This window comes from Salarias fasciatus (assembly GCF_902148845.1).
Source record: "Salarias fasciatus chromosome 23 unlocalized genomic scaffold, fSalaFa1.1 super_scaffold_20, whole genome shotgun sequence".
Lineage (NCBI taxonomy): Eukaryota > Metazoa > Chordata > Actinopteri > Blenniiformes > Blenniidae > Salarias > Salarias fasciatus.
In genome coordinates, this window is record NW_021941230.1 from 601,123 (window position 1) to 621,670 (window position 20,548).

General features: G+C 43.5%; 1 protein-coding gene across 6 annotated transcripts in view; it reads left to right on the plus strand.

The window, feature by feature from the left end:
• The first annotated feature begins 9,862 nt into the window (after positions 1-9,862).
• The window catches only part of LOC115383790 (uncharacterized), a 161,572-nt gene continuing 150,886 nt past the window's right edge, over positions 9,863-20,548 (plus strand). For 4 of the 6 annotated variants that reach the window (XM_030085981.1, XM_030085979.1, XM_030085978.1 and 1 more), the window contains exons 1-3: positions 9,863-9,909; positions 13,403-14,231; positions 15,383-15,432. In XM_030085981.1, coding sequence (XP_029941841.1) covers positions 9,902-9,909; positions 13,403-14,231; positions 15,383-15,432 — 887 coding nt within the window. In that variant the 5' untranslated portion in view covers positions 9,863-9,901. The remainder of the gene's footprint in view (positions 9,910-13,402; positions 14,232-15,382; positions 15,433-20,548) is intronic. The other 2 variants (XM_030085980.1, XM_030085977.1) reach the window with 2 other exon arrangements.

Consider the following 20,548-nt stretch of genomic DNA (forward strand, 5'->3'; position numbering starts at 1 on the left):
AGCGGCTCCTCTATTGACTGGGTGGAACGAACCTCCAGTTTGGAGTGTTTGGCTGGGACAGCTGGCTGGGCACGCTCTTCATTTGGGAGTTGTCCCCCCCCCCTAGCATGGACGAGTGTTGCATTTTACTGTATCATTAGTGTGTTTATTTCTATTTCCTTTGTTCATTTGGTTTTTCTTCTCACTTGTCAACCCATACGTGTTATTCTCCTTCTCCCTTCAGCGGCTGGAGGGCAGTGGTGGCTTGCTGTTGTCCGGAAGGTGGCATCCTTCCTTGTTTGCTGTGTGTGGTGGTGGTTTGTTTCACTGGATGTGGTTTGATTTGCTTTACTTTTGTTTAATGGATCTCTCCCCTCCACATTAGCTCAAGCCCACCCACTTGGCCTCAGCCGAGAGTCAATTCCCCCCCCCCCCCCCCCCCCTCCTTCCCTGGGTTCTGTGTGAGTTTTTAAAGTATTGTGTGACGTACTTTTAACATTCATTGTTTGAATAAAAATCAAATCTTTTTGAGGTGGAACCACGTCTCTGTCGTCAATGAGCAGTGAACCTGTGTGCCTTCAGTAGGAATTCCCTGGGTGAAAGTCCCAGGGTGGCGTTGTCGGGTCTCAACAACAATTGATACTTCTCCTCCCACCCTAACTGAGTCAATATTCCTCCTCTCGCCACATTAGGTTAACATACACATTTGTGATGAGATGAAGAAGTCCATTTAATTCTGTGAAAACTTCATGCAAATCAGTGTTGATTTGTCCCTCCAATGTTCATACCATGCCAAAGTTCAACTTGCTGAACCTAAATCTTTATTTAGCAGGACAGGAAAATACATAATGTGAAAGAGCTGATATGGTAACTAAATGGGCTCAATGCACAACTCAACCACTTCCTGAACTTCAGGAGGCTCCTTTGCTTCCTACCTGTCATGATAGGATGAGCTGAGTAATGCAGGAGTGTCTGACCATTACTGTTGTGGTTACAGAGGTCAGGGACACCTGCATTAATCGGCTCCTCCTATCATGAAATACAGGAAACAGAGTCTCCTGAAGTTCAGGGAGTGGTGAAGTTGTGCATAGAGTCCATGACATCGAGCCATGTACTCAAAAGTTCTTTACTTTTTCCTTCAGGTCGTCTGTGTGCTCTTCAAAGACCATCTACTCAGTGTACTGTCTCAGGCAGGTTTTCCTCTCCTAGTAGTTGAAGGAATGTATTTATCAGGCAGCCATCAAGACCAGACACACTTCACCTATCTTATATTTACCTGTTTATATTTCTCACCCCGCTGACCTGCATGGAAACATCTCCTTTCTCAATTTTCAGGTACTGTACACCAAAACCCCAAATTAAAAAAAAAGTATGTGAAACCCACACAACGGTTGATGCCTCCCCAAACTGCTCTGCTCCTCCAGTTCCAAAATTCCTATGTTCTGTAAAGTCCTCAAAGTGAAGGTCAAGTGGAATTAGCAGTGTCCAGCTACAAGTGCTGACCTTGAGGAAGCATGAAGAGACTCTGTCAGGGAGAAAAAGCAGCTCAGGCTGTGAGCTGAAGTGGAAGTTAATGACACAAAATCCAACTTTTGCAATATAACTTGTGGGGTACCACAGGGCTCAGTCCTTGGACCAATTCTCTTTCTCCTCTATGTGAATGATGTTGTGTCTGCTTCAAATGTACTAAAATGTATTTTATTTGCAGATGATACCACATTGTTTTACACGGGAAAAAACATAAATGAGGTGTTACAAACAGTGGAAAATGAGTTTGAGAAAGTATTACACTGGTTTAATGCTAACAAACTATCTATAAACATTTACAAGACAAAATTTATGGTCTTTACTTGTAAAGAAAAAGATATTGGTGCAAGACTTTCCATTCAAGGGTTAGAGATCGAACGAGTGCACGAAGTAAAGTTCTTGGGTGTTTTAATTGATGAACATTTAACATGGAAGTCACACACAGAACGTGTTAAAACCAAATTATCCCAAACTATTGCTGTGTTACACAAGGTTAAAGAGTCTCTCAATAAGAATGCTTTATTACTGTTGCATAATTCCTTAATTATTCCACATTTGACTTACTGTATAGAAGTGTGGGGAAATGCATGTAAAACCTACCTTGATCCAATTTGCATTTTACAGAAACGTGCTCTTCGTGTTGTAAATGGCAGTGGATACAGGGCTCACACAAATCCAATTTTTTTACAATTAGGAACATTAAAATTTCATGAATTGGTTGAATTTAACGTTCTCAAATGTATGTATAAAGCTCACCAGAAAACATTACCAGAAAACCTGAAAAATAGATTCAAAAAGAAAGAAAGTAAGTATAATTTAAGAGGATCAGATTTTTTTTGTAAACCTAAGTTTAGAACTAAACCAAAGGAAAGGTGTATCTCAGTCCACGGTGTAAATCTATGGAACAGCCTTGAGTGTGAAATCAAAACCTCAAAATCCATCCATTGTTTTAAAAAGAGTGTGAAACTAATTCTGATGGATAGATACAAAGACGCCATGTAGGACATCTTTGAAATTTGTGTTGTATGATGACAACTTGTTTTTTTGTTATGTATTGTTTCTTTGTTATGTATTGTATGTAGCGCGCACATCGGAAGTTTAAAGGATTTCTGAACTGACAAGGGGCAGATATTATAAGCTTTTGCTTCTTTCTGTACCTTTTCATTCATATCTGTGCTGAAGTATGCAGATGCAAGTATGTTGCATTCACTTTTTGTTTTATTTAAATGAATGAAATAAATAAATCAAATCAAAAAAAGCTGAAGCCCACAGCTGGAACTTTTTTCAGTCCCATTGCAAAAATTAGGACATCAGATAATGATATTGAAGCTTCTCCTCCTGAACAGAAATGGGGAAAAATATTAACATAACATTTAGAAAATATGTAAAAATGGAAGAAAATGTAGCTGTACCTTCAACCTCAGCAGCCCCGGCTCTGGTTTCTGCTCTGGAGGACTCGGGATGGCTGGAAAAAGACTTCCAGCCATGAGCGGAGTTTCATCCTGGAAGAAGATTTGTTGAAAACCTTGTGGGCTCAGCGTGACCTCCTCCAGGGGGCCCAGTGTGGACAGACCCTCCCAAAACCTGGAAAATCCAAAACATTTATCTGACAAGAACACATTTGGAACAAAGAAAAAAATAAACCCTAAGATCAGAACCAGAGGTAGGTAGAGTCAAAACAAAAAATATTTACTGAAGTTGGCACAATGCTTTTTTATTTCTTCTTTGACTCCAGACTTGTGCCACTTTAAAGTTTACTTACTGTCCAACAAGGAACTCATTTTGGTCATTTACTTTATTATAATGAAGTTCAATATTTAACTACAGTTCAGGACAGACAGACTACAGACTAGAGACACAGAGGACCAGAGTTCTGTCTGGAGGCTTCACACAGATAAATTGTAATCAACATTGGAGATCTGCATTGGGGATTTTTATTTCTGTGTTCTATTTGGGATCCAAGAAGGAATCTGTGAGGTTTGAGGAGCAATCGGAGGAGAGCCCGGCCCGGCACCGGAGGGAGGAAAGCTCCGTCCTCGACACTGTCAAGCACGGAATGACTGTAGAAGAAAACACTGACTTTATTGAAAATGCTATAAGATCAAGTTCTGAGAGTTCTTTATACAAAATGTTTCTTTCAACAAGGCAATGAGATACATCTGTTAATTAATACAAAGAATGATATAAGAGCCCTCACACTTTATTTTTACATTTAATTTTTTTTAATATTAATAACCAGAATCATTCTTTTGGATTTGCAATTTTCTTCATTTATGTAGGATAAGAAAAAAAAAAAAAAAAATGAATAGAAAGTTGATTTGACAGAGATTACTTTTCCCAGCGCAGATGGAAATGTTGCTTCAGAAGGAAAGACAGATGACATTTTAAAACCAGAAAAAGTAACTTACCCTTCTAAAACAGTGTCTTCTGTATTGTCTCTAGAATTTATCCGATCTCTCAGGGATGCAATCCTTCATGTAAATCAGTGTGATCTCGCCATTAGAAATGAAAAAAATTACCAAAAAGGGGGCAGCTATTCAGTAAAAAGCGGCTTTATTTTGGGCCAGAATTGACCTATCAGATGTGTGTAGAGTAACCAATCATCTGTGTGTCCATAATGATATTATCACACATTGAAATGTTGATGTTTTATTTATATTATTCTTTGTATTAATAGTTTGACATTACATTCACATTAATATTTTTAATAAAGGGGACCAGCTAATTGAAAACTATTTATCTAGAGCGCAAAAAGGTTAGCCAGTGGCTGAAAGGCTAGGAACCTCAGGCCGCAGTGAGATCGCTCACAGATCATATGGGTGGGATGTGGGAGGTGGGATTCTGACAGCATGTAATGTTCTGATGTGGTGTGTAAAATGACAGAGATTGATGCGTATGATAGGTCAGACTGCTGTGTTTATTGTCGACTCGCGCCTGCTGGATACGGTGGCCTCACAGGGACATAATGCGCTGTTGTCACGGAAGCCCACAAACAAAAAGCGAACCATTCACAATACATTACACAGACAGTGTCTTTATATTCTCCTTTAATTCCAGTTTTTATTCTTCCACAGAGCTCCTCCTGGTTTACCTCCACCTCAGACCTGACAGGATCCATTCCCAGCTCCCAAAAGTGTCTTTTTTCGCCAAAATCGCTCTTTTTCCGTGTTTGATCTCAGTGGGCGGGGCTTCAGAACCATGAATATTTCAGGGCGTAACATTGTTAATGACGATCAAATTCAGCCGTGGCATCATCAACACCCGATCACTCAAGCGCTGAGATCAGCGAGGTACGCAAGATTCTGTAATGCCGTGCGAGCCCCGTCGTACGATGAGCTCACCGCTCAGATATACACCCGTTTGAAAGATGGTTTGATAAACGAGGGCCAATGAGAGCAGAGAGAAACGCTGAGGGAGAACATGAAGACAACACAGTGAGAGCAGAAACTATTGATATGAACAGTAAAGCCTGAAGGATTCTGGAGTTCTTGATCAGAAGATGTCGTCCTTTTATTCACAACTGTGAAACAAATAAATGAGGATTCCAGAAACTTCATTTTTTACAAATAAAGAAAAATCAAACACATGATTAGATCTACTTATATATACAAGTTTGTGTGTGTGTGTGTGTGTGTGTGTGTGTGTGTGTGTGTGTGTGTGTTTCCTTTGAAGAACAGAGTTTCTGTGAAATCACTTGACCTCTGGTGTGTCAGAGTTCAGCAACACTGAACATTAAATGATATGAAACGTTTATGTTTATGATGAAGCCTTATCTTTATTGTTATTATGGATTTTTTTCTTGTACTCTGTGTGTGTGTGTGTGTGTGTGTCTGTGTGTGTGTCAGAATTGAATAACATTAAATGTTAACAAGAAGTACAATTTAGCACAATGATGCAGCCTTATCTTTATTTTCTCTCTCTCGCACACACACACTCACACACACTCCTCAATCATTTATTTGTCTAAATAATTCATTTAAGAAATGAATGCATCTTATTTTATCTTATTTTATTTTCCTTGTTTGTAGTGAGGCCAGTCGCTGTGGGGCTTTCAGACGCTGTAACGATCTGTGACACTGTTGGGACGACGATTCATTCTGCTGAACTGGAAACAAACTTAGTTTTAATACAGGATCAGTCAGATCAATGTCATGTTCCTTGTCTGGTCTTTTACCACCAGCAAACAGTACCCAGAGCACTTTACAACAAAGCCACAAAGCAGAAGAGGAAAACGGTCCAAAAAACAGGTTTTGACTGTGGAAGGCGCCTCAGTGAAAACCTTCCATGAGTGAACAAAAGAGAACAAGCAGAATAAGAGCACCTTAAAGGGAGGATATGAAGACACACCGAGAAGGGTCTGGCTGCAGACCGCACCTCTCAGGCCCCTCCACCACACTTCTCAAGCCCCTGTCCTGCAGACCTCTACCGCATTTCTCAAGCCCCTGTGGCGTCAGTCCAGCCCGGAAATGACGTAACTTCCTGTACATTTGGACTGGAGCCGAGCGAAAACCCTAACCCTAACCCTAACTCTAACCCTCTGTGGTTATTTAATTATCTGAAGGTAGATGTGAGCAATATGCAGAGCAACGACTGATACTTAGTGCTAAAATAGCAAAAGAGAAAAAGACTGATACAATAGAGACGCTGCTGGCCGATTTTTCTAGAGAAACACAGAGTGCTTTATTTAGATTTTTACGAGAATCTGACTTGTACTATCGTATTTAGGTGCGCAGCATACATATAGGTGGATCAGTCTTCAATGATACTACAGCCCAGTAGGTGGCGGTAATGGCCCAAGATGGTGGCCAGTCGCTGAAATAGAAGAAGAAAGGGGCCTGAGAGCGGTGGAGGGGCCTGAGAGGTGAGGTCTGCAGCCAGACTCTCTTGGACACACCTGCAACTGGGGAAAAAATCTTGCTTCTTCAGGGGTGAATGGACAGTGTTAATTCAGTTTGGCAGCTTTTATAGCCTTTTTAGTAGAACAAACGTTCAACTGCTGAGCTTGTTAAACATGTTCATGATATCCTCTGCTCCATGTTCTCTGTGTTTGGTGATTTTTTTCTTAAAAGTTGGACACCGTCGTGGATTTTATCAACAAAGTATCCCAGGCCGGTCGCGATGCAAAAACTCACAGACATATTTTTCAGAAAATATTCAGCTGTAGTAACTCCTGGTTCTCGTCGACAAACCGACATGGAGTCGGAGTCAGAATGCAAGTAGAGAAGTTTATTTCTAAAGCTGCTGGCAGCCAGCTCGACCATCTGAGACTGACGCAAAACACATTCTCCTCTCTTCCCTTTAATACCGTTTCAGGTTTTTCTATTTGACCATGTGACCCTCTGTGTACTCCCAGGTGCGGCACAGCAGCCAACCTGTTGATGATTATTATTTTTTAATGGTGTCCTTCTCTTGACCTCCTCCTGGTCCTCCTCATCAGGACCTTCAGACTCTCGATACATCACACACAAGGACCAGGTACCTTCCAACTCTACATTTATCCTACACTGCTGCCAAGTGTGTCCTGGCTCTGAAAAAAGACAAAGAGAGGCAGAGATGCAGGCAGGTGGCTCTTGCTTTGAAAAAAGAAAAGAGGCAGGCAGGCAGACTCACTTGGTTCTTTCCACACAGAATACATCTGTTTCCACACCTGTTTACACAGACACACTGTACCTGAACATAGACATGCATGATATGAAGAATTATCATCTGCTGACGAGCTGTGTGTGTGTGTGTGTGTGTGTGTGTTTGTTTCTTTTGAAGAACAGAGTTTCTCTGAAATCACATGACCTCTGGAGTGTCAAAGTTCAACAACGCTGAACATTAAATGATGTGACACATTTATGTTTATGATGAAGCCTTATCTTTATTGTTATTATGGAATTTTTTCTTTTACTTTCTGTATGTGTGTGTGTGTGTGTGTCTTTGTGTATAAATCTTGCCAACATTCAGACTTCAGCTCATCCTCATCGCAGCAGCAGCAGGTGAGTCTCTCAACTTTTCACTTCTGTTCTTCAGTTTTTTTCACTCAGAATCTTTGACAAAATTTCAACGAAATGATTGAAACGGTCAGAATTTCATGTAACCATGGAAACAAGATCAAACGTTTCAATGAAGAACATTTATGAAAAAAATATCAAGGTTGCATGTTCTCCCTGAGAAGTCATGGTTTTCTTCCCTCAGTGTCAAAAGCTGACTGAGATTAGTAATGAGTTTATTAATAATGAGTTTATTTCCACCCACCAGTCAATTCAGCTGCTTTGTTCAGATAAAGGTAATAAAAAGTGTAATATGTATAGTTTACTGGAATTCTGAGCTGAGGAATGTTTCAAGTCCTCATTCAAGAGAAGTGAGTGTGTCAGCTGGAAGTTTGATCCACAGCTGAGGAGCAGGAACTAAAAGCTGCTCAACCGTCAGGGACAGTTAGAATCATGTCATGTTATCACTTTACATTCATGTTGAAAATGAAATGAGTTCCTGGGACGGTCATCTGTCTACTGATGACCTGCTACCTTTGTCAGTCTTTGCAGGAAATGTAAACACTCCAAAATGTGTTGTATGTGTCGTATGCCACCTTCCCTCAGTTTATTGCACTACCGCCATTTTTTTCTTCCGGCTTATTAGTACCTGTCCTGGCTGTTTAGTGAGATGACTAGTATTAGCATTAGCTGTTGCTGATGGAAGTGCCATTCATGCGGCCATTGTTCTCCCGGCTGATCGTCATTGAGATGACCGTTTCCATGTGGTAGCTTTAGTTTCTGGTGAGGACTGGTTGCACCCAGCTGATCGAAGCCAACCATGGCTATGAGCAGCAGGGTTGGTGTTAGCTTTAGCTGTTGTTCATGAAGGCCACATAGACACTCTCCGTCTGGTTTATAGATGCCGCTACTGTCTGGTGAGTGACACTGTCAGTGTCAGCTCGGAGCCCTGTGACCAGCGAGGACCGCTTTGCCCCCTTTCCTCCTCTTATTGGTGCCGGCCGCCATTAGTGGCACGAATACTGTTACTCTGTAGCCTTCATAGGTAGAGGCCACGTCCCGCCCTCCCCCGGCTTCTTGGCACTGATCCAGTCTTTGAGTGCCACTGTTAGTATGAGCTCAGCCTGTGAGCGGTGAAGGAGGCAGTGGTGTGTCCTGGGTCCGGGTCGCCTCTAGCGAGAGGGCAGGAGGAAGAGGAAACCACCGTGCCGCCATTCCCTCTTCTGAATGCAGCTTCAGCTGGACCTTGCTGGCCTTGCGGGCGTACATTTTCTGTGTAGACGGCGTCCACGCCCCTTCTGTCGACTTATCACTCACAAGAGGTGGCATATCAGACCCAGTGGAAGGTTCTCACCACTGCGCTACCAGTGGTGCCCTCCTCCAGGTTGAGGTGGTCGGGCCTCCATGGTGTCATCATCAGGGCATTGGAGCTTGCTGAGTGAGGCAGGAGATGACTTGATGGAGGCAGTTATGTGTGCAGCTTTAAAGAGTCTGCAGTTGGAGTTGCAGCAACTGTCCCAGCTGGCCTCAGTGGAGCTGGTGATCCTCCTTCGGGGGACTTCCAGGGACAGCTACATTCTGTTGTTCCATGTCCCTGCCCACCCTCCCATTTTTTAACCCTATTATGGGTTAGTGTCCCCAACGACCTCCGCAAGACCGGCTGCGGTCCATTGCAATCTGTTCAAAAAACATTTCAGAGCTCACTTTATTGTCAGTCCTCCAGCCTCTATCTTAGAGCCAAGAGTGCCACCTAGTGGCTTCAGAAAATCATGACAGTTGTTCATGAAGCTTCATCTGCACATCAGTACTGTATATCATGATATCTGATATACTTCCATGAATGCCATGTAAGGACATCAACAGCTTGAGACAGGGAGTCAAAGTGGAGGACAGACAGGAACAGACAGAGACCTGAGATAGAGGATCATAGAACAGAGACCGTTCTAAAGATTTCATAAAAAAGTGGAAAACATGAGTTTCTTACATCTAGTAGTTTCAGTCCAGTAGCACTGAGTGACACTGTGACTTTACCTTTTAGGATGTTTGGAGTAGGGACATATGCCTGAGAGACGATGTGGTCAGAGGACAGATGACAGAGCCACATCAGTCACTCCTAAAATTCAGTGACACTCAAGGTCAAACACAACCTTATGTTTCCAAGAAAGGTACACAGCACTTTCTATGCAAGAACTGTTGGAAAAAACAAAGATCACATTGTGTTTTGTGAATGTTTTTTTTTGTGTTGTTAATTTATTCCATATTTCTGCTCAAACTGTTTACGGATCTTTCAGGGTTCCAACATGTGTCCCCACAATGCTCTGCTCAATCTACAACCTCCATTACTCATCTGATGCCGTCTTTCTTCCGTATGTTTACAGCAGTGTGACTGCAGTGAAGCATCAGGACATCACCTCAACACCATGGCATCGTGAGTATCCTGACCAATGAACACAACAAACATGAGACCTAAACCCTGAAGAGGGATCAACCAGTCCTGAATATCTGTTTCCTGGCTGACTGACCCAGACATGTGTCATCCTTGGTAGTGGTGCTGTGAATCCTGTTAGAGCCTGTTATCAACTCAGTCATTCAGCTCAGGGTTCCACTGGTGATCAATGTGTTCACAGGAAGGAGTCTGGAGAAATCAGACCAATCACTAGAGATGGGCAGAAAAGCTGCACGAACAGCTGTAGTTACTTTCTGAAGCCACTGGATGGTGCTGACTGTTTGACAAGAAATGATTGAGAACACACTTCATCCCAGTTTTTCAGCCTCCAGCTTAAAGCCAAGAGCGCCATCTAGTGGCTTCAGGAAGTACAGTGATTCATGAGGACCTGTTCATGACTCCCAATCACAAACCCTGCAAAGCAGCTTCCTCTTCACCATGTAGGAAACTACTGTCCAGACAGGAAGTCTTCAAACATCATCCCAGACTAACCCCTGATGCACACTGGATGCAGTACGGCTGCGGAGCGGACACTGCAGCTAATCTGTAGTCATTAAAATCAATGCTGTGGTGCACACCGGCCGCGGTCCGGCTCCGGTCCGGCTCCGGAGCCCTTGCGAGCTCCGTAATATTTCTGCAAGGATCTTATTTTTCCGCATGCCACAGCCCTACCGCATCAATTCAGACAGAAGCAAGTCGGGCGCCAGAAGGAAACGCGATAGTTGTTCCAAAATAAGTGATTTCAAAATAAAATTTGTGTCGTGTTTTTGCCTTAATATTCTATTTTTTTTACTTCTGTAAGAAAACAGAACAAACAACGTGATGTAGTCATATAAGCATTAGAACAGCAGAGCTCAACCAGTCGATCAGGTAGACCACGAGGTGCAGGGGGAAAAAAAAGTTTGCGCAAAAAAAAAAAAAGAAAGAAGAGAGTAATGTGCGCGAGTGAGTGAGTGTGTGTGTACGCACGCAGCGCTTCATGCATGAGAAACAGTGGTGCAGCAGCCCCTCCCCACTTCTTCTTCTTCTTCTTCTTCTCCTTCTCCTTCTTGCAGCAGACTAAGCACAACTCGGTGCAGTGCTGCCACACACAGGTGATTTGTGCTATTACAGCTTCATCTTCTGGGGCCCAAATCCTGCTGTTCAGACCCGTTCTCAAAAGAAAGTGAACTACTGCCCGTGCTATCTCCCTCTCACTCAATCCCTCTATTGTTGCAAGTGAAAATGTTTTTAATCCCAACTTTTCCAAATTTACAAACAATGTTTTCCTCTGTTCTGACGATGCTGGACATTTCATGATGACATGACTCACTGACTCTGAGGATTCAGTGTTCACATTTCCCATCAGGATGTTTCCCTGCGGTGTACCGGACCACATCCAGTGTGCATGAGGGGTAAAGCAACACTGCTGCTGTAACTCAAACCTGGAAGGGCTCTGTGGATGTGTAACCTGGTGAAACAAGTGATATTAACAGTGTTGGGAATAACGGCGTTAGAATAAACGGCGTTAGTAACGGCGTTATTTTTTTCAGTAACGAATCATCTAATTAGTTACTTTTCCCATCGTTGCAACGCCGTTACCGTTACTAAGAATATGAAGTGGCGCGTTACTACAATTAGACTGAATGAAGCGCGAGTGTCCGCTTCTGCCGCACACATCAGCTGCAAGAGAGGGGGGAGGACGGGGGAGAGGGGGGTGATGAAGACGCGATGATGATTGGCTGGTGGGCGGGCATGCCCTGCTCACGTGTCTCACTCGCTGCACGCTCTGACCGGTAAACACAACAAGACAGAGACAATGGCGTGAAGCTCGATCCCAGGACATAGAAAGGTAGCGTTCTGAAACTGGAAGTGTCACTGGAAGACTTTATCCACGTCTGCCACATGCTAGCATGACACCTGCTGCTGCTGCTGCTGCTGCTGCTGCTAACCCGACCCAGAGCCCAAATGCAGCAGGAGGGAGAGGAGCCGCTCAGTTAAAACGAGCAACCAGCAGGCGACCAGAGCCGAGCTGAACACTGACTGCAGTACTCTGGCACACAGTAGGCTTAATGTACAGTTACAGAGATTTGCAATACTTAATGGCCAGAAGTTTACGTTTGTGTTTTCTTAACAGGCTGCAGTTTAGTTCAAATAAATACTGAATGTTCTAAAATACTGTATAAAGTATTTTTATTCTTCAATCAGTTGATATAAACATCTGTGATGTTATAGATGTTATAGAATGTGGTAATGTGTAGAACATGAAAAATAACGTCAGTTACTTTGCTGAGTAACTAATTACTTTTTCAATGAGGTAACTGAGTTACTAACTCAATTACTTTTTGGGAGAAGTAATTTGTAATTCTAACTAATTACTTTTTTAAAGTAACTTGCCCAACACTGGATATTAATAGTGACATTAATTAAATTGACAATATAAACACACATCACTCTGATCACTCAGTGTCCATTGTTTCCTGCTTGGATGTTTAGCGTGGAAATTTCTCAGTGTTCTTCATTCATTTAGATTTTAGTTTGGAGCAGAACTTCCTGTGTTCTTTATCTTAGAGTTTGGTTTAGAGCAGAAAGGTGGATTAATGAGTGGTTAATGTGGAGAACGCTGTGGAGAACCTGGATCCTCTAATGGAACAGAAATGCTAATCACTGAATAGGGGCTATTAATTGAATTGTTAAATTCTTATTACTCTTCCTGGGTTTGTTATTTGCATTAATGGATGTTCAACCGAGGATCTGAAATTTGATCTCGCCATTTAAAACTCCTCTGAGCTGCTGACAGCAGACAGAACAGAAATGCTCTTTAACTACTGAAGGTAATGCTAATCACCACTGACTGGACTGCTTGAAGGACTCTTCGCACATCACGACCTGATCGTTAGAACAATGCAAATAAAACAATTTAAAGCACAAACTTCTCTTAATAACTCCAGTTACAGAGTGGTAACTCACCTGGAGCCGTCGTCTCCTCTCAGCTCTTAATGACTCTTCTTCACTTGGTTCTGCTGCAGGGCCTCCCAGACTCTTCAGTACTTTTCTTTCACTTTATCTCCCGCTGTTTGTAACATTTTATGACTCTTTTCTTTCCACCTTTTCACGACAAAAACAAACAGACAGCCTCCATGTCCTCCACTTAGCTTGTTTCCTTCCGCTGAGCTGCAGACTGTTTTCCTCCTCCTGATTTCCCCGCCCACTGAGAACGGTTTCCATGGAGACAAACAAGGCGGGTGGAAACACAACCAAACCAAGTGGAGAGGAGTGGAGTGGGGCAGAGTAGGGTAGAGCAGAGTAGGGTAGGTGGGACTCTTCCTGTGGGTTTAGATGGTGTTTTCCTTCTTGTAGACATTGTCGGTCTTGTGGGTCGTTGTAGGTCTGGTTCTTGCCAGTTTATTACTTGTTGCTCATTCCACATGCATCATGGTAAATTAAATCTCAGTGACAGTTTGGGTTTTAATTTTCTATTTTTTATTTTTTGTAGCATCAGTAACGTCTCATCCAAATACCAAGACCTGCTCTCCAGAAGCATCCTGATCTCAGAAGGACGTCCCAAAATCTACCAGTTGAAACCCACAGAGGAGAAGATTGGCACTGTGACCAGAATGACTGTTGGAGAGAAAAACCAGGACAGGCCCAATAAAACCGTCCTGCTGGTTGGTGAAATAAGAACTGGAAAGTCTTCACTGGTCAATGTTCTGTTCAACCACATGATGGGAGTGACCTGGGAGGATGAAGTCTGGTTCCAGCTGGTGGAGGAGGAGGAGAACTCTAATCAGACTGAGAGTCAGACCTCAGATGTTGTGGTGTACCAGATCTTTGGTTATGAAGGTAACGCTCCACCCTACTCTCTGACCATCATTGATACTCCTGGATTTGGAGACACCAGAGTGATTGAACGTGACGCCATGATCAGTGAAAGACTGCTGGACCTGTTTGGAGCAGAGGGCGGCGTGCTCAGTGTTCATGCTGTGGGTCTGGTGATGAAGTCAAGTGACAATCATCTGAGTGACCGACTGTTGTACGCCTTCAACTCAGTGATGTCTCTGTTTGGAAAAGACATGGAGAGAAACATTGTGGCTCTGATGACTCAGTCAGATGGACTCACACCTCAAAATGCTCTGAAGGCTCTTGAAGGAGCCAAAATCAAATGTGCAGTTAACAAGATGAACCAGCCGACTCACTTCCTGTTTAACAACCTGCAGAAAAAGGAGAGAACAGAGGAAGAAGAATTCATTTTGGAACATGCATGGAAAATCACCAAGAGAGGGATGAACCAGTTCACTGCCTTCTTAGATGAAGTAACTCCTCAGGTAATGAATGAAACTATCAGAGTCCTGAATGAACGTGTTCGTCTGGCAGCCTGCATCAAAAACCTGCAGGAGAGGATCCATCTGATAGAGAAGAAGAGCAGAGAGATTCAGCAGAAACAGGAAGCTGTGAGAGAATGTAATGAAATGATGACAGAGAATCAGAAATACAGCGGTCATGTAGAGGTGTCATACAAAAAAAGAAAAGAGTTATCTACTGGAGGCTGGAGCTTCTTCACGTATTCAGGAGCTGTCTGCTGCACTTCCTGTGAGGAGAACTGTCACTATCCATGCTCTGTGTCCTGGACTGTAGGAATGTGTGAGGTGATGAAAAAAGGCCGCTGTACTGTTTGCAGAGGGAAGTGTCCTGTATCGTCTCATGTCAAAGACAGATGGAGATATGTCACTGAGACAAAGACAGTTCCATTTACGAAGGAAGAGATGAAAGAGGAGTATGAGAGGAACAAGTTGGCCGGAGATCAAGAAGGAAAATCAGTTTTTAAAAGTCTTCATTCTGTAAGACAAAAACCTTAAGAGATGCTTTATATCTTTTGTAAATAGAAAGCTGGTACTGTACATGACTATAAATCATGATATCTGACATAATTCCATGAATGCCAATTGCAAGGACATAAAGAGCTTGAGACAGGGAGACAAAGTGAGGAAGAGACACGGAAGCAAAGTGGGCAGACAGAGAGTCAACGTGATGGACAGAACAGGAGCCAATATGAGGAAGAGACAGGAAGTCAAAGCGAGGGACAGATGGAGTCAAAGTGAAGGACAGACAGTGACTGAAAGAAAAGGACAGACAGGAAGTCAAAATGATGGACAAACAGGGGACCCCCTGGCCGTAAAATGGGACCTAAAATTCAGTGACACCCAAGTTCAAACACAACCTTATGTTTCCAAGAAAGGTACCCAGCACTTTCTATGCTGGAGTTATTTGGAAAAAAACAAAACAAAAACAAAGATCACACAGCGTTTTGTGAAAGGTTCTTTTTTTTTTTTTCTTGCTGTGTTGTTAATTTATTCCATCTTTCTGCTCAAACTGTTTACGGATCTTTCAGGGTTCCAACATGTGTCCCCACAATGCTCTACTCAATCTACAACCTTAATTAGTCATCTGACGCCATCTTTCTTCTGTATATTTACAGCAGCCTGACTGCAGTGAAGCTTCAGGACATCACCTCAGCACCATGGCATCGTGAGTATCCTGACCAATGAACACAACAAACATGAGACCTAAACCCTGAAGAGGGATCAACCAGTCCTGAATATCTGTTTCCTGGCTGACTGACCGGACATGTGTCATCCTTGGTAGTGGTGCTGTGAATCCTGTTAGAGCCTGTTGTCAACTCAGTCATTCAGCTCAGGGTTCCACTGGTGATCAATGTGTTCACAGGAAGGAGTCTGGAGAAATCAGACCAATCACTAGAGATGAGCAGAAAAGCTGCACGAACAGCTGTAGTTACTTTCTGAAGCCACTGGATGGTGCTGACTGTTTGACAAGAAATGTTTTAAAACACACTTCATCCCAGTTTTTCAGCCTCCAGCTTAAAGTCAAGAGCGCCATCGAGTGGCTTCAGGAAGTACAGTGATTCATGAGGACCTGTTCATGACTCCCAATCACAAACCCTGCAAAGCAGCTTCCTCTTCACCATGTAGGAAACTACTGTCCAGACAGGAAGTCTTCAAACATCATCCCAGACTAACCCCTGATGCACACTGGATGCGTTCTGGCTGCGGAACGGACACCGCAGCTAATCTGTAGTCATTAAAATCCATGCTGTGGTGCACACCGGCCGCGGTCCAGCTCCGGAGCCTCTGTGGAGCTCCGGTCTCTTTCCGTAGGGATCCTATTTTTCTGCATGCCGCAGCGCTACTGCGTCAATCCAGACAGAAGCAAGTTGGGCGCTGGAAGGAAACACGATAGTTGTTACAAAATAAGTGATTTCAAGATAAAATCTGTCGTGTTTTTGTCTTAATCTTCTGTTATTTACTTCTTCTGGTACAATACAGAACAAACAACGTGATGTAGTCATATACGCTTTAGAAGAATGAACGCTTTTGTACTTCGTTGCTGCAGGAAAGTCAAACGACTCCAAAATGGCTCAAAACAGCTCTGTGACCGGAGCAGCTCCGTGTTGCCAGATTGGGCAGGTTTCTGCCAAATCAAGCTTCTTTATTGAACACGTCAGACGGGTTGATGAAATGATTATGTCTTTATGACGTGTTTTTTTATTATACAAATACGGTTTTAACCTGCATTTTCATCCGAGATGGCGGTTTGGGCTGCTTTCTGTTGAGTTAAACGGGTTTCAAATTGTTAACGAGGGACAGCGACAGATCTGGCAACCTCCTCCAGCGGACTGCAGAAACACCGCAGGCGGTGTGAATCACAGTGCTGCAGTATAGAGTATTTGCAGTCACGTGACCCGGGAGTTGGCAACTGGAGGACCGCCGCCATATTGGAGTGAAAACAAGCAGTGATACGCGGTTTCATTCCATACAGTAGCACACGTTCGGTGTTCTTTAATGTTGAAAATGTCGACTGATAAGGAGAGTAGGGATGTTGTTGTGTTGTCAGATCAAGTGGACAATCTTAACGTTACACACAAAGACTGATACCGGGAGAAAATACGGATTTCAGGCTTGCAGCATGACCCATACTTACTGCCAGCCGCCTGCTCCAGCCATGCACAGCTGAGACTCAAGAACTCCCCGATCTGGAGTACGCCGACATTTATTGTTCTCTCATCGACTGTTCATCTGCATACACAAAAGCAGCGATGAAGCCGTTCAAGAGCCTGGATTCATACAAGTATTTTTGTTTCCAGCTTTGTGGAGCACTGAGACAACACGGACAACTTTCTTGTAAAGTCTAAGGTGCGCAGATCTGCTGACTTACATGTCAGAGTTAAACTCCAGGCCAAAATGTTCTTGTTCATCACGGAAGTCATTTAACCTGTTCGGCCCGACGGATCCTACCAGGTCCAGCAGCTGTCTGCTCCACTTCAACGAGTGTAAAAGTGACTAAAATGCTGTGAGGAGGATTTCTTTCAATTGTGTCTCAAACCAGAAGCCTTAATCTCACTAACTGAACGCTCTAACTGCACTTTGACAGCCGAGTGTTTGTTTTATAACAACTTTAAAATCCAGCTGCAACGATTCGACACGCCCCCCTCCCCGCACCTCCCAACACAAAACGCGACACAATGTAAGATCCGTCTGCTCCACCGCCACATATTTGGTTTCATATGAAACTGGAAAATCTACACGTTAGGCTGACACCAGGCAGAATATTTTCTCAGCTGACCAGCTCCCGTCAGCAGCAAAACAAACCCAAAATCAATCTTCACATTTCACAGCCAGCACCTCAGATCATGTTTCTCTCACAATTCTTCATCAAATCTCAGAGCTATTCACACCAAACACAACATGTTTTATGTCCTTACCGTTTTGTGGTCATTTTCCATCTATTCACGCTCCTCTGACCAAAATTAGCCACATAATCCTCGAGAATAGTGAAAGAGCGTCATCCGCCTGAATGTTTGTTTTCACTCCAACATGGCGGTGACTACCCGACGTGCATTGCGAGGCCGGGTGTGTGACGTCAGCTGCAAATACTCTATAGTGGACTGCAGCCGGACCGCATCCAGTGTGCATGAGGGGTAAAGCAACACTGCTGCTGTAACTCAAACCTGGAAGGGCTCTGTGGATGTGTAACTTGGTGAAACTAAGAATATTAAGTGACAATATAAACACACATCACTCTGATCACTCAGTGTCCATTGTTTCCTGCTTAGACGCTTAGCGTGGAAATTTCTCAGTGTTCTTCATTCATTTAGATTTTAGTTTGGAGCAGAACTTCCTGTGTTCTTTATCTTGGAGTTTGGTTTAGAGCAGAAAGGTGGATTAATGAGTGGTTAATGTGGAGAACGCTGTGGAGAACCTGGATCCTCTAATGGAACAGAAATGCTAATCACTGAATAGGGGCTATTCATTTAATTGGTAAATTCTTATTACTCTTCCTGGGTTTGTTATTTGCACGAATGGATGTTCAACCGAGGATCTGAAATTTGATCTCAGCATTTAAAACTCCTCTGAGCTGCTGACAACAGACAGAACAGAAATGCTCTTTAACTACTGAAGCTAATGCTAATCATCACTGATTGTACTGCTTGAAGGACTCTTCGCACATCTGGACCTGATCGTTAGAACAACGCAAATAAAACAATTTAAAGGCCAAACTTGTCTTAATAACTGCAGTTACAGAGTGGTAACTCACCTGGAGCCGTCGTTTTCCTCTCAGCTCTTAATGACTGTTCTTCGGCTTGATTCTGCTGCAGGGCCTCCATTTATTACTTTTTGTTCATTTCACATGCATCATGGTAAATTAAATCTCAGTGACAGTTTGGGTTTTAATTTTCTATTTTTTAATTTTTGTACCATCAGTAACATCTCATCCAAATATGAAGACCTGGTCTCCAGAAGTGATACGATCTCAGAAGGACATCCCAAAATCTACCAGTTGAATCTCAAGAAGGAGAAGATTGGCACTGTGACCAGAATGACTGTTGGAGAGAAAAACCTGAACAGGCCCAATAAAACCGTCCTGCTGGTTGGTGAAACAGGAACTGGAAAGTCTTCACTGATCAATGCTCTGTTCAACCACATGATGGGAGTGACCTGGAAGGATGAAGTCTGGTTCCAGCTGGTGAAGGAGGAGGAGAACTCTAATCAGACTGAGAGTCAGACCTCAGATGTTATGGTGTACCAGATCTTTGGTTATGAAGGTAACGCTCCACCCTTCTCTCTGACCATCATTGATACTCCTGGATTTGGAGACACCAGAGGGATTGAACGTGACGCCATGATCAGTGAAAGACTGCTGGACGTGTTTCGAGCAGTGGACGGCGTGCGCAGCGTTCATGCTGTGGGTCTGGTGGTGAAGTCAAGTGAGAATCGTCTGAAAGACGAGTTGCTGTATGCCTTCAACTCAGTGATGTCTCTGTTTGGAAAAGACATGGAGAGAAACATTGTGGCTCTGATGACTCACTCAGATGGAAACACACCTGAAAATGCTCTGAAGGCTCTTGAAGGAGCCAAAATCAAATGCGTGAGAAACAAGAAAATCCAGCTGAGACACTTCCTGTTTAACAACCAGCAGAAAACAGAGAGAACAAAGGAAGAAGAATTCAGTTTGGAACATGCATGGACAATTACCAAGAGAGGGATGGACCAGTTCACTGCCTTCTTAGATGAAGTAACTCCTCAGAAGCTGGATGAAACTGTCAAAGTCCTGAATGAACGTGTTCGTCTGGCAGCCTGCATCCAAAACCTGCAGGAGAGGATCCATCTGATAGAGCTGAAGAGAACATTGATCCAGCAGAAGCAGGAAGCTGTGAGAAAATGCCAAGAAGGGGCAGAGAAGAACGAGAACTTCACAGAGAGAGTGGACGAGCCGTACAAAGAAAAAGAGGAGATTCCTTCAGGCTGGTTCCTTTTTCTGTATTCAGGAGCTGTCTGTTGCACCTCCTGCGAGGAGAACTGTCATTATCCTGGATGCTCTATAGCCTGGACTGCAGGATGGTGTGAAGTGATGAAAAAAGGCCGCTGTACTGTTTGCAGTGGGAGGTGTCCTGTATCTTCTCACGTCAAAGACAAATGGAGATACATCACGAAGACAAGGAAAGTTGAATATACCAACGAAAAGATGAAAGAGGACCATGAGAAGTACAAGTCAGCTGGGGATGAAGAAAAAACCCTGCTGGACAGTCTGAAAGACGAGGAGAAGAAGATGGAGGAGGAGAAGTCGAAGAGGCTGGATGAAGCCTACCAACATGTGCTCAGTCTGGAGGAAATCGCCCTTAACGTCAACTCAGTGTCCACCTACGTCCACTATGACTTCCTGATCGAGAAAATGAATGAGAGAGGAGACCAGGAGAAGGTCCAGAAGCTGGAGGAGATGAAACGTCGAGTGGAAGAAGGAAGCCAGTCAGTGACAGCCTATGTGTGGAATAAAATGAAGGGAATCAAAGGAGTCACATCCTGGTGGAAGAAGGGAAAAAGAGTAGTGGTGAGTGTTCAGGTAGGTTTTAAGTGTTCCTGATGTTCTATAGATATTGTGGGGCGACAGTAGTTCAGATGGTAGTGCGGCTTGTCTCATAACCGGAAGTTGGTGGTTCGATCCCTGCTCCCGCAAGTGTACAACTGTCGTTGTGTCCCTGAGCAAGACACTTCACCCACCTTGCCTAAGTATGAAAGTTGTGAGAGTGAATGGTTGGTGGTGGTTTGAGGGGCCGATGGTGCAGATTAGC